Below are 12335 nucleotides of genomic sequence, written 5' to 3'. Positions count from 1 at the left end.
AAAAGATATGTTACAGGAAGTTGACACTGACCATCTAACATTCCAAAAAAAACATTTCCTCCGCTCATCCACACTTAAATTCAACTATGGAGTCACAGAAGCCAATTTCACTTGAGAAACACACTGAGAGGAGGCGTAATTCTGCCGTTAAAGCATGTTGGCCTGGTCGTATTTAATAAATATCAGCATGTGTCGTGGGGAATCGTCTAAGCTGTTCCAATAGGCTATTTCAGGACAGGCTGTCCAGAGCTCTGGCTCCACACAGGACTTTGGCTCATTAAGTAAAGGAACACAGAAGGTGAGAAATGAAGGCTCCAATAAGAAGGGCTCATTGTTTTACTTCTAGCTCAGGTAATTATTCTCTCTACAGGGCACGGGGCTGAGGTGGGGTAACATGTGGTAGAGGATGGAATGTACAATAGCACCAGCTCAGAGCGGTTTGAAGGATGGGTAACAAGCCGAAGAACACCTGTTGTAGGTGGAGGAGATGATAAGGAACATAATTGATTGGTTGCTCAGATTCTAACTAGCGGGAGAGATCAAAACAATGACAGTGATTCCTATCGATGAGAAAACATATTTATCAAAAATAATAAAAGTCTGCGCAACCAATTTTACTCATGTAATACAATGCGTGTGAAACATGATATTAACAAGAAAATAATTAAGATGGTGAGGACAAAACGTTTTTAGAATATATTTTTGTTAGCTGGGTAATCTATAGGCTAAATATGTTCTGAAAAGGTTAAAATTCTTGTTAAGTTATGAACATGTTATTTCAGAATGTTCTGTGGAAGTTTAATGTCCAGTTTTCAAAACCAAATTTTTTTTTTTTTTTATCTTGGTTATGTGAATGTCGGAGAAAACAGTGAAATGTTCCATTTAAACTTTTTGCAAACATTACGGGACTTTGCTTTTGAATGTTCTCTGAATGTTCTGGAACAAGCTGTAAGTGTAATGTTTAGAAAGACATTCCATGAACAATGTGTAACAGACGTTTTTTGTGTGTGTGTGCTAACATTTTCAGAATGTTATTAAAGAACACTTGACTTTGAATGAACATTTATTGGAGGAACGTTTGCTCATTTGAGAGAAGGAACGTTATAGCCAAAGTGCTAAGAACCTTACGTCAGCTTCTGAATTTCCAGCGCTATAGACCTTATGTAGCCCCGCCCCTTTTCAGCGCTGCGCTCGTTGTCTTTTCGTTCGCTCGTTCCTGCTGTATTTTCACAGTGATCTTACGTATTTATGAATGAACGGCTCGTTTTAAAATCTTCCCGGTCTACTGACATTTGTTAAGACATCTGCTTTAAACATTACCTCATGATAACTTTCGTTAACTTTACATTAAGTAAATCCATTTCTAAAGCGAATTACTCCTGGACAGCAATGCCATAGAAATATACAGAGCGACCGCAGAAACGTAAGTTCAAAGACAATATTCGAAAGACGGCGGCGCCCTCGTTTCTCTGGCGCATAAGGTCTATAGAAAAATAAATCATATTTTACCTGATTTGTGAAGTGAATTTATAGTCTTGAATGTAAAGCAACAAAAAGACAACAAACTCCGATCCCCCGAGCAAACGACTCTAATGAGTTGGTTCCTCGTGAAATAGCTACAAACACACGTTTCGATCAGAGTACCTCAATACAAGAGCAAATGGCTCAGGGCAGTTAATTTAACGATTCGCTCAAATAAAAAGAACTAATAAACTCAAGGAACCAGTCTTAAAGCAGATAGTGAATTAAGATCTGACTCATTTACTGAACTGCACGTTGTGCTACATTCAGTGATGTCTGTCTTTTGTGTATGCTATTTCAGGTTAGCGAAACATAGGCCCTATAAATCAGCATAATCTCCAAACGTAGTTGTTTTGTTCGTTCTTATTTATTTGTTTGTTTGTTAATTTGTTTTTTGTTTTGTTTTATACTTGTGACTTGACATCCACAGTTTAGATGAACCAAAAGCAAATCTCTTCAAGTCACTCACTGATCTTTTTCTTTCATTTTTGATACTCTCACTCATGGGTAAAAATGTGAAGTGCCTATGCGTTCACTGGCAAACTACCTACGCTAGCATATGATGTGCCAAACCATCAGTGGCGTGTGGCACAGGGGCGGTAGGGGGAGGCAGGAGGCTGGAGGAGGTGGGTGCGAGAGAGCAGTTGGGATGCCAGACTGGAGCACGGTGCACCATCTGGTACGGCCCCCCATTTTTCTCTCAAATTTTCTCGGCTTTGCTCTCACCCCTCCTTAACACAAAACACAGCACTGCCAGGCTGGCAAAGCCTCGTGTTGGACATGGTATGCCATTCCGAACAGTGCCACGTTTGACTACGCCAAGCGTGTCACCTTGCTAAGATTCTGGGATCTCGTTCGTAGGCATACCGACTGGCAGCAAATCTGTCCCGTTACGCACAGTCATTACTCTCTGCCATGTAACGGAGGTGTTATTCAGCAAGCCTGTCCAGCATCAAAAAAAGTTTGTCACATTGACCTTAACTGGGGGGGGAAAAAACAAGGAATCAAAGTTATATACCAAGAAAAGGGTAATTTGACAGAAGAAATATCCAGAGATAGACGATACATTGGCTCATTGTTTGATGTCTTTCAGATGTACTTTACATTATACAAAGGCACTGAGAGCGATATTGTTACAGCCAGTGCTGGATTTGGCAAGCTCGGAGCATTTGTTCAGATGGTTTTCTTTCACTTTGAGGGAATGGGGGCCAAGGTCTTCTAGAAGTACACAGCATGCATCACTGTCTGCTATAGTCCAAAGACCTGCTTCAAATTTCTAACTATAAACACCAAATCTATCTTAGCCCAATCCTGCTGAGGTGTGCTCAGGAACAGCAGTATTCTTCCACTTGCCGTAGTGCCTTAATAGCATAATGTGATATTCATGATATGATATAAAATATAATTAGGGTTATATCCAGCTATTAAAATCAACATGTACTCAATTTACCCTTTTAACTTTCTTAATGCGCATTCCTACTTTTTTCTATTTATTTCGAATTAAATCACGTTCTTTCTCACATAATGTCCTGTTCTTTTCATATTAGGGAATTAAAATAGCCAATCATGTTGGCTTCAAAAAAAGTTTTTTTTTTTTTTTTTATCACAATCACGCTTGCAATCACATCTTTCTCTATAGGGCGTAGCTGATGTATCAGTAGCCAATGAGCTCGCTGCTCAACCTTCAAATACTTGGTCAGCATTTGCTGTAGAAGTTGCATTGCTTTACCCTCCACCTTCCCCAGCTCCACCTGTCTAGATCTGCTTTAGGTAATTCCAGCCCGATCTCATCCCAAGGTGTCATATACTGACGCTTTTGACATTTCGTCTACATCCAACGCACATGGCACCCTTTAGCGTCAATATGAGACGCAGATAGATATGGGCCAGAAGGCGCCTCCTAGCGGTCTAACCCTAACCCTACCCCAGACCTAAACCTACCCATAACCGAGCAAAGCTCTGTGCGTGTCATATTGACGCCCTAGGATGAGAATGCGTTGGTAATTCATATATGCAGCATTATGCAGCAGCAGCATGTCTTACTTGCTCACAACAGTGTGTTGTGTATTTATTGGCAGTAGCAAGTCTTGTACCTGCCCTGCAGCTGCAGCAACAATAACCAACAGCACCAGCAATAACAGCAGCAGCGCAGCAGGTCTATGCCGCCAAGGCCAAATATATCATTGTCATATCCATTACCATGCCAAACAATCCGAGAGTTGTCATAACAGAACTGTTTTGTATTACATGTTTTCTCAAATGTTCTGTTTAAATGTGCAAATGATCCATTATCTAATTAAACATGCACTGATTTGCATACGTTTTCAGAACAGAAATCTGAGCATTGATATAGTCAGGTTCAGAATTCTTTTAGACTTAAAGGTACAGTCTGTAAGAATGACAGCTAGTGATTGAAATGGGTAGTGCAGTTCAATTTAAAATTATTTGGTTGTTTCTCCCGCCCCCTTCTCCTCAGACTCGACGCAGACGCGGGTTGCCAGATTGAGGACACGCAACAGGAATGAGCACAAAGGACAGTGGAAAGTGACGAGTCTTACACTGTAAGTTGATGAGTGGATTTATCTGCATTTTAATATGCCACTGATCATAGAGCTTTTTAGATGGATGCTGAGGCTTTTTAGGTCAGGCAGAATCAGCGATCACTGACCTAGTTTGTTTGCTGGCTTCCATGGCTGCAATACGCTGTTTTCCGCCAAATGGCAACCCGGGGTGTCGAAATACTATTGGGTAAATTGGCAGCGGGCGGGATCACAGAGACCGAAACAAAAACAGACATTCTAACACGGAACGCACTTGTTCCTAAATCCTAAATCCTAAATGTTTCCTAAATCTCTGCAAACATATTATGGTGTCAAAAACATGACATACAGCACCTTTAAGTGGAGATTTCAGACTTAAAAATAATTTTGAGGAAACAGCCTTCAAAAATATGTAGTGTAACTGAAATCTACAGATGCAAATAGATAAAGTGTAATAAAATCAATACCTACATGTGTATTTTTCTTTACACTAGTCTTAATGAAGACATGTTATGGAAGCAAAATACTCTTAAAATAGACCAGTGCATGGAAAAACAATGGCTTTGCCTGTAGTGTCACAAATTCCTCTAGTCATACAAATGGAAATGACTCATATAAAGATTAATTAGTCTTTGTATGCTCTTAAAGTGTGCCATCTTGATAACTTTAAAACGCATTGGCTGCTTTTATTGAGATCAAAGTACAGGAAGTGCTGTGATAAACACAGGAAATAGTTTCTTTTTGATTTAGGAAGGAACGCCGAATGTGCAAAGGTGCCGTGTTAAAAATTACCCTATGTTAATGTTACAAGCGTGATATTTAGGGCGTTTTTAACTGCTTGCCAAAGTGCGAGAAGGGCACATTAATAAGCATTCAACGTTCATATGCCTTGTAATACATATTTCATCTTGCCAAGCACACTTTTCATATTTCATCCAGCGTTTTCCTCAACAGCTTTGATGTGACGCCTGAAATCGAAGGCAAGTAAACAAGACGCTATAAATACATGGAAACCTACTTCCTACACAGTTGGCATCATCTGTTAGCATGCCATTAAGAACACGGCTGCTTTTTTTTTTTCCCAGGCCACTGCGCTACCTTTAAAGAGGTGCTGTCTTGGCAGTGATTTCATTCTTTGTTCTCCCACACACACAGAAGCGTTCGCATTCACGAATAAGTATCCCACCCCACCCCTGATCAGCTGTTCAGACATAAAGCCTGAGAAACAAGAGAAGAGGAAGAGAGAGAGCAAGTGTTGGGCAGGCAGACAGACAGGATAATAGACGAAGGGTTTCTAGAGACAGCTAACAGACATCTGAGAGACTTCCAGACAGTGCAAGAGTTTGAGCAGGAGACGAGGGAATAAAACAAGGCCGGAAAGAAGAGAGTTGGAGAGTAGACGGGTTAAAACAGATGCTCTTTATGCTCTTAAAATTAAAGGTTCAACAATGGAACATTTCTTTTTCTAAGAGTGTACATGAAAAGTAATCGTCAGTAAACGGTATTGTCAAGCCAATCTGCCTAACATGCCTTTGAAGGGCGCGGTTTTGGAAAGGGGGCGTGGTCTAATTCAGTGGCTAAGTTTAGCTCAAGCAAAACAGCTAACATCTCTTACGGCATATTAAAAACATAAACAACCCAGGAGGTAATGAGAGAGGAAAAGGGAAAAAAAAGGATAGATGAGGGAGGAACGTGGGAGGTCTGCTGTCTCTGCGCTATGATGTCTCAGCGCGATGTGTTGGTGCTGAAGCTGCTGATCACAGATTTAACTGTCAAACACACCTAAGAGCCCCACACATCCCTGATTCTCACTTTTGCATCCCATTATGAGTTACAAACCCAGTATAACAGTGTGATTTTTTTTCCCCAAAAACCAGTTAAAGTGGAACTACCCGAAACTAAAACATGTAAGCTGACAAATTCTAACGCTAACCCCAACCTACACCCTAAACTTAACCTCAGTGTAGTGTTGGTAACACATCCTGATAGAAACCAATACTGTTTGTCACGATCTGAAACATTCATGATGCTTCTGAACTCTCATGAAGTCTGAACTGAGGTGACCAATGAAAGCTGCGGAATCTGGGTTTGCGCTTAACTGGTTTTGGAGGGAAAATTCCTGCAGTATAATGCATGTTATTGTTTTTTAAATTAGCATGCTAAAATCTGTGGAGTATTCTTCCCTTAACTCCCTAAACTCAACTGTTCCAGGATAAATATAAGTTAAACTCTATCAGCCGCATCTGTGGCATGAAAAAAAAACAAAACAGAAATGCTCAACATGTGAGTGTCAGAGCACGTATGCTAACCGCTAGGCCACTGTTACAACAACAAATGCAGTAAATTAGCACTATAGTCTGAAATCTATAACTCTGAGATGTTTACCATATCTGCTGAATCTAATAATTTGACTGTGACAGTAACTACCAAAATAACAAGCGTCTTGAGCAGTTGCAACAGTAAATCAGTCTCGCCACAGAATAATAAGCTCTGCAACCGCTCTGAGAGCACTAACAGCAAATCTGGACACTAATTACAGTCCAAGCTAAAGCTGTTTTAGCTGTTTTTGCCACCGTAACATAAACAGAGTGGTCGCCTGTAAGTGTTTTAGCCGTGCTAGCGTTGCACAACACTTTAGCAGCCTCTGTGATTAGCGTTTGTTCCCACAGTCACTTAGAAAGTAATAGTCTTGCTAACAAATTGGAATCAAGCTGCAGTCACATTTCCGCAGGCAGTAATTTCCCCAACAGGTTCAAGTTGCTCATGCGGATTCATCCAAGAGAAAACTGATTGGTTTGACAGTGACTTCTGTGTGAGCTGTGCTTCATGCATCACTACACTGTTGAAAATGGACATTTTTTGCCTGCAAAATTATACAGAAACGTCCCTAATGTAACCGCACCTTAACTCACACCACAACCTAATAACTCGCAGTGATTTCAGACGGCTGACGGGGATATAGAGCATCACAAAAAATGACTCAGGTCGTCTGTAACCCGATAACCAGTAATAGGCATAGTATCATCTGCACTCCCTTCTCAAGAGTGCACGCTCTTCAAACTGAAAGCTTGTTTTAAGTCCGAGCCACAACATGGGCCGAGACACCTGTAGCTGTCCTGTGGTCAGCCAGTATCCAGGTCTCATTTCACCATCTCAACAGGTCTGACTGCCCCTGAGCGAAACCACATCTGATCCCTCTCTCTCTCGCTCTCGCTCTCATTCACCTGAGGAAATCAAAGACGCATGCCGACCGAACTGTGCGCACTGTAAATATATCACTCGCAACGGTGATTTTTGAGCTGTTACGAGGTAACTAGCTGTCTTCTTGTTGCGCGTCTGCGGCGGAGAACGAGATTTGATATCCTCCGACTGCCGATACACATGTTCCCCAATCTTTAAGTGTAGTTCTAAGCGGATCCCTTTAGTGAGTGATTTAACCATAGCTTGTCTTCACATCTGAAAGTTTCTCGCACACAACACAGCAGCAAAAGGGGATAGCAATCTCATTCCTTGTGACTTCTATTACACCTGCACACAAAAAATAATGAATACAAGTGCTAAATATATTCCGAGAAGACTGACATGAAAACTGCCGGCAAACAACTACAAAAGATGTGTGAGGGGGAAGCCGAGGCGTCTGGGTGATTATTTTTTAACTTGACACTGATAAACAGCGCTCTAGCGACACTTCGCTCAAAAGTGCCATGTCCTCCCACGAAGTGCAGCAAAGCAGATAGTTAAGAAACAACAGCTCTTCTTCCTACTGCCAGACTAGTGCTGTCAAAGTAGCAGCTACTGGGGTTTAATGCGCTTTGATGTTCCCCACAACGCGAGTCAGGCGGGAGGGAGAGAGAGCTGCCGCCCGCAGGTAAGTTAGCGGCCGCTAGCGAAGTGTAAAGAGCCTAGCGTGGAGCCTTTCTCAGTTTGCAGCAGGCGGCTAATAAACAGGGAGATGTTTAATAGACGCTCTTTGACAAAAGCTAATCGCTAATTCCCATGACATGCTAATTACGGCTGATCCAGGGTCCGCATTTTGGTTCTCTTGTTCGTAAACCATCCAGACACTAGCTCAGGGCCACACATTTCTTCGGTGGCAGATAGAATCAAACAGGAAACAGGAAACAGGCAACACTAATAATGTAGATCTGCCATGTTGCGCATACTAGAAACGAAACAACCCAGAGTTCAGAAGGAGGCAGCCGAGCATGACATCTGAAACACACCAACGGGCAACACAAACATGTACACGAAAAAGGCTATGAGAAATGGATATGTACCCAGATAACAGGGAACGTTCTCAGAACTTTGGTTTACGGTCTAGAAAGGTTCTTTCAAAGTTATGAACCAACATTATTACAGTAATGTTAAAGGGATAGTTATGTCATCATTAACTCGCCCTTATGTTGGTCCAAACCTGTATGAGTTTCTTTCTAATGTTGAACTAAAAAGAAGATATTTTGAAGAATGTTGGTAACCGGACAATTGATGGACCCCATTGACTTCCATAGTATTTTTTTTCCTACTATGGAAGTCAATGGGTGCCGTCAACTGTCCGGTTACCAACATTCTTCAAAATATCTTATTTTGTGTTCAACAGAAAAAAAACAAAAAAAACATCATACGGGTTTGGAACAACATCACAGTAAAAAATGTAATGATCAATAGGTTATGAAAACATATGTTTTTACATTGCTTTAACTCATCAAAATAAGTCAAGCAATTTTCAACCTTTTTCAATAAGTTTTACAAGATTCAACTAATTTTTTTAAGTCAGTTCAAAGTAATTTAAGTCGAAATGACTTAAACATCCAAGTTGATTGTACTTCTTTTTTACAGTGGTGAGGGTGAGTAAATGGTGAACTATCCCTTTAACAGAACGTTTTTTCAAAGTTATCTCAAAACGCTAGCATAAAAATATGATTTATACATTGTTCATGGGATGTTTTTTTTTCGGAAACGTTTTAGTTGGATTGTTTCAGAATGTTTAGAGAACATTCAGAAGTAACGTTCCCATAATGTGTGGAAGGAATGTTCCCTTAATATATGTTTAACTATTTTTTTTTATTTTTATTTTTTTACATAAAAAAAAACAAAAAAACATTCATAGTGTACTTGTTAGTGTACTTTTTGCATGGGGGGTTGAAAGGGGAAAACAAGGGGGCTGCAAACTGACAACAAAAATCCAAAGCAAACAAGGCTCCCCTAAAAATACACACTAACGCTCACAGTTAAACACTAAACAAACCAAAAAAAAAAAAAGTCCAAAAGAGGCCACATGATGCTGTTCTCACTATGGGCATGTAAAAATGTGACACTGCCCCTGGGAGATGCGCATGCACGTACACTACTCTGTGAGATTCATCTGTGCGGGGCGCAAACAGTTCGACCTTTAGCATGTCCTGATGCCCCAACATGTATGAATTAGCCTCTGGTGACATGCGCAGATGGTGCTGTACGGGACGAGATGAACCCTTACCTGTTTAGTCATGGAGTCAATTAGTCTTACATAAAAATCCTGCTCTGTTCTGATGCCTGGAACACACAGAAACGTGACGTCAGCATGTGCTTTTCATTACATTTTCCAAAAAACACACATTCACAATCATTATCGGCAACACTTTATTTTACAGTGTCCTTGTTGCATAATGTTACATGTACTTACCATAGTATTATCAGTAAATTATGCATAATTACATGCAACTAACCCTCAACCAATCCCTTGTTAATTAATATAACTCAGTTCTTATATAATTACACTGTAACAATGACACCTTAAAATAAAGTGTAACCTCATTATCTATAAATCGCTATTACAATGTAATAGATGCCATATTACACTGTAATTACACCACATATAATGCATTCTTGAAATAACACAAGCACATTTTAGTAGCTTCATTGTATTCTAATATTGGCATAAATTAGCAACACATAAAACCAATAACGTTTTAGTGCCATGTTTTTAAAACAAATTATTTTCAATTACTATAAAAAGAAAGTAACTTTTTTATATATATAGAAGTCCTTTTGTGATGGAAAAATGAAGCATAATTAGCCTTATGCCATACATGTTAATTAATATTTTGTTTCATAAAAAAAAAGTTAATTACATCATATGATACTATATAGGCCTACTAATTTAAATGGTTAAATACTTTTTTCTGAAAATACACAATGCATGATTCAATTTAAAAAAATTTTTTTTTAAATTAATACACTAAGTTTAATTCTAAATTGTGGCAAAGTCATAGCTTGTCACGAGTTCATTGCTTTTCAAACACTTTGATTAAAAAAAAAAAAACTCAAAAATGACAGAAGTGATTGTGATGAAGCAAATATGATATAAAAATTTTAAAAAGCAATTTGCTTGAGAGGTGGCAGAACTAACAGCTGGTTTATTTAGAAACTGACCAGATGACAAATGATAGACAGGCTGTCAGATTACACACTAATGAACATGATCAATTCACACTCACTCGAAGAAAAGCACATTAACAATTAATATCGGGTGGTCGGAAATAGGTTTTTAATTGATTTAAACCTTGAATGAATTATTAATGCTTTCAAATAAATCGGATGCATTGGGAAAAGTCATGCTTTGATTTGAAGAAAGTAACTGAGAATTAGTTCATGTTAATGATTGCGTTTAATTGTTCAGACAGGAACGGGCTTGATCGGGTGAATCATTGATTTAAATCACTGCCAATCTTCGTCAAATAGAGATCTCTAATGACAGCACCTGCTACTGCTGCTATTTTAGTGCAATGAGTCGCAGATCACGATCAATGAATGTGCGCAAACTCGAGCCTCGTGCGCGAATGTGTGCATGTCTTACCGTTGCTGTAGAGAAGTTGCAGTCTGTAATGTATGCCATTGTTTGTCTTTTCTCCTGTAGTCTCCTGGGTATGAAAATAATATTACAACAGGTCTCAAAATAATACACTACATAGTAAATGGAGGAATGTTACTGCGCTTACAAAATTCAGTTGTTTGGACTCAACAAAATCCATTTTAAATATGTGTTAGAATCTTTGCGTATAGGCTATAAACTGAATTATCTCATAAATACATTTTATTTAATGCATTAGGTCAAATTAATTTATTCATAGCTGAAGTCTGCTATAAGTAGCCTATTATAGTTTATAAGTATATAAGTTTATACTGATAGGCTATTACATTATACAATATTTTATTATGCACGTGCATGTATATTCATATACGATAGATTTTTATATGTCAATTTAGTTCTGCTAAAAGGATTTCACAATTATTTTAAGCTGTAAAAAAATACAGGTTACTGAATAAGACATGCTAACTGCCAAGAGACTTAATTTTACTTGCGCATTTAACCATTCATCTTAAATTTAAATATATTAATAATTATTAGCGTTGATTATATTAAACAACTATACAATTTAAATAACTATCCGGTTTAGCTGCTAAAAAAATAATAATAATCCTGTTAATATTGCAATATTTGTTTGATTATAGCTAGGCCTATTTATCACAAACATTATTTAATAGGCTATATTAATAGGCTGCATTAATTATTTTACTATACTTTACTATAGCCTGCTTACTATACATTTTTCTATGAGTTTTCTGTTTACTTTCCTACAATATAAATATCGTGCACCTTCAAAATGAAATATATAAAGGATCGTATTTAGTGCTCCGCTGACAGCGTGGTGCTGAAAATCAGTTTTTGAAACTCACCTTCTCTTTTTCCACAAATCCGACAAAAGAGGTTCTCTCAATTTCCACCGGCTGTCCTTGTCGGTCATAAAGGGCTAACACGAAGTGGAAGAAGTTGGATTTGCGAAGGTTTGATGGCGGTTGTTTCTCGAAGTGCGCCCGGGCCAGTCCCACTCCACTGCGGGGAAGACACGCAGAAAGGCCCGTGTTAAAAAAAAAAATACATCCTTTAGATATCAGAGTGGATGTGTCATTGAAATAAAATGGGTGCTTAATTTTTAATCCAATGATTGATTTTGTATGAGTTAAAAATACCTATACAATAATACGCGTGAAAGCTAAATCTTAACTTTGTTATTATTATTGTTATTATTATTATTATTATTAATATTAGGCTATTTATTAATTATAATTATTATTGCTATTGTTATTCTTTTCTCCATCAAGTTCCATCCAGTGGTCTTAAGACCTCCAGATGTGACTGCATGCAAAAGGAGGTGAGCTTTGGCAAAGTACCCAAACTTTGCATCCAAAGGAACTCATCAAAGCTCACTAAACGACAAAGCAAAGCGAATATGA

The 12335-nt window shown here is 38.7% G+C and overlaps 1 protein-coding gene across 5 annotated transcripts in view; it reads right to left on the bottom strand.

Annotated features, from left to right (window-relative positions):
- The window catches only part of ebf1b (EBF transcription factor 1b), a 130994-nt gene that overhangs the window by 117894 nt on the left and 765 nt on the right, over positions 1-12335 (bottom strand). For all 5 annotated transcript variants that reach the window (XM_084388064.1, XM_084388063.1, XM_084388065.1 and 2 more), the window contains exons 2-4: positions 11778-11934; positions 10897-10960; positions 9538-9593 (exon numbers count right to left, since the gene is read on the bottom strand). In XM_084388064.1, coding sequence (XP_084244190.1) covers positions 9538-9593; positions 10897-10960; positions 11778-11934 — 277 coding nt within the window. The remainder of the gene's footprint in view (positions 1-9537; positions 9594-10896; positions 10961-11777; positions 11935-12335) is intronic.

This window comes from Rutilus rutilus (assembly GCF_951802725.1).
Source record: "Rutilus rutilus genome assembly, chromosome: 18".
NCBI classification, from domain to species: Eukaryota; Metazoa; Chordata; class Actinopteri; order Cypriniformes; family Leuciscidae; genus Rutilus; species Rutilus rutilus.
The sequence above is the reverse complement of the archived record's forward strand: the minus strand, read 5'-3'. Positions and strand labels throughout refer to the sequence as shown.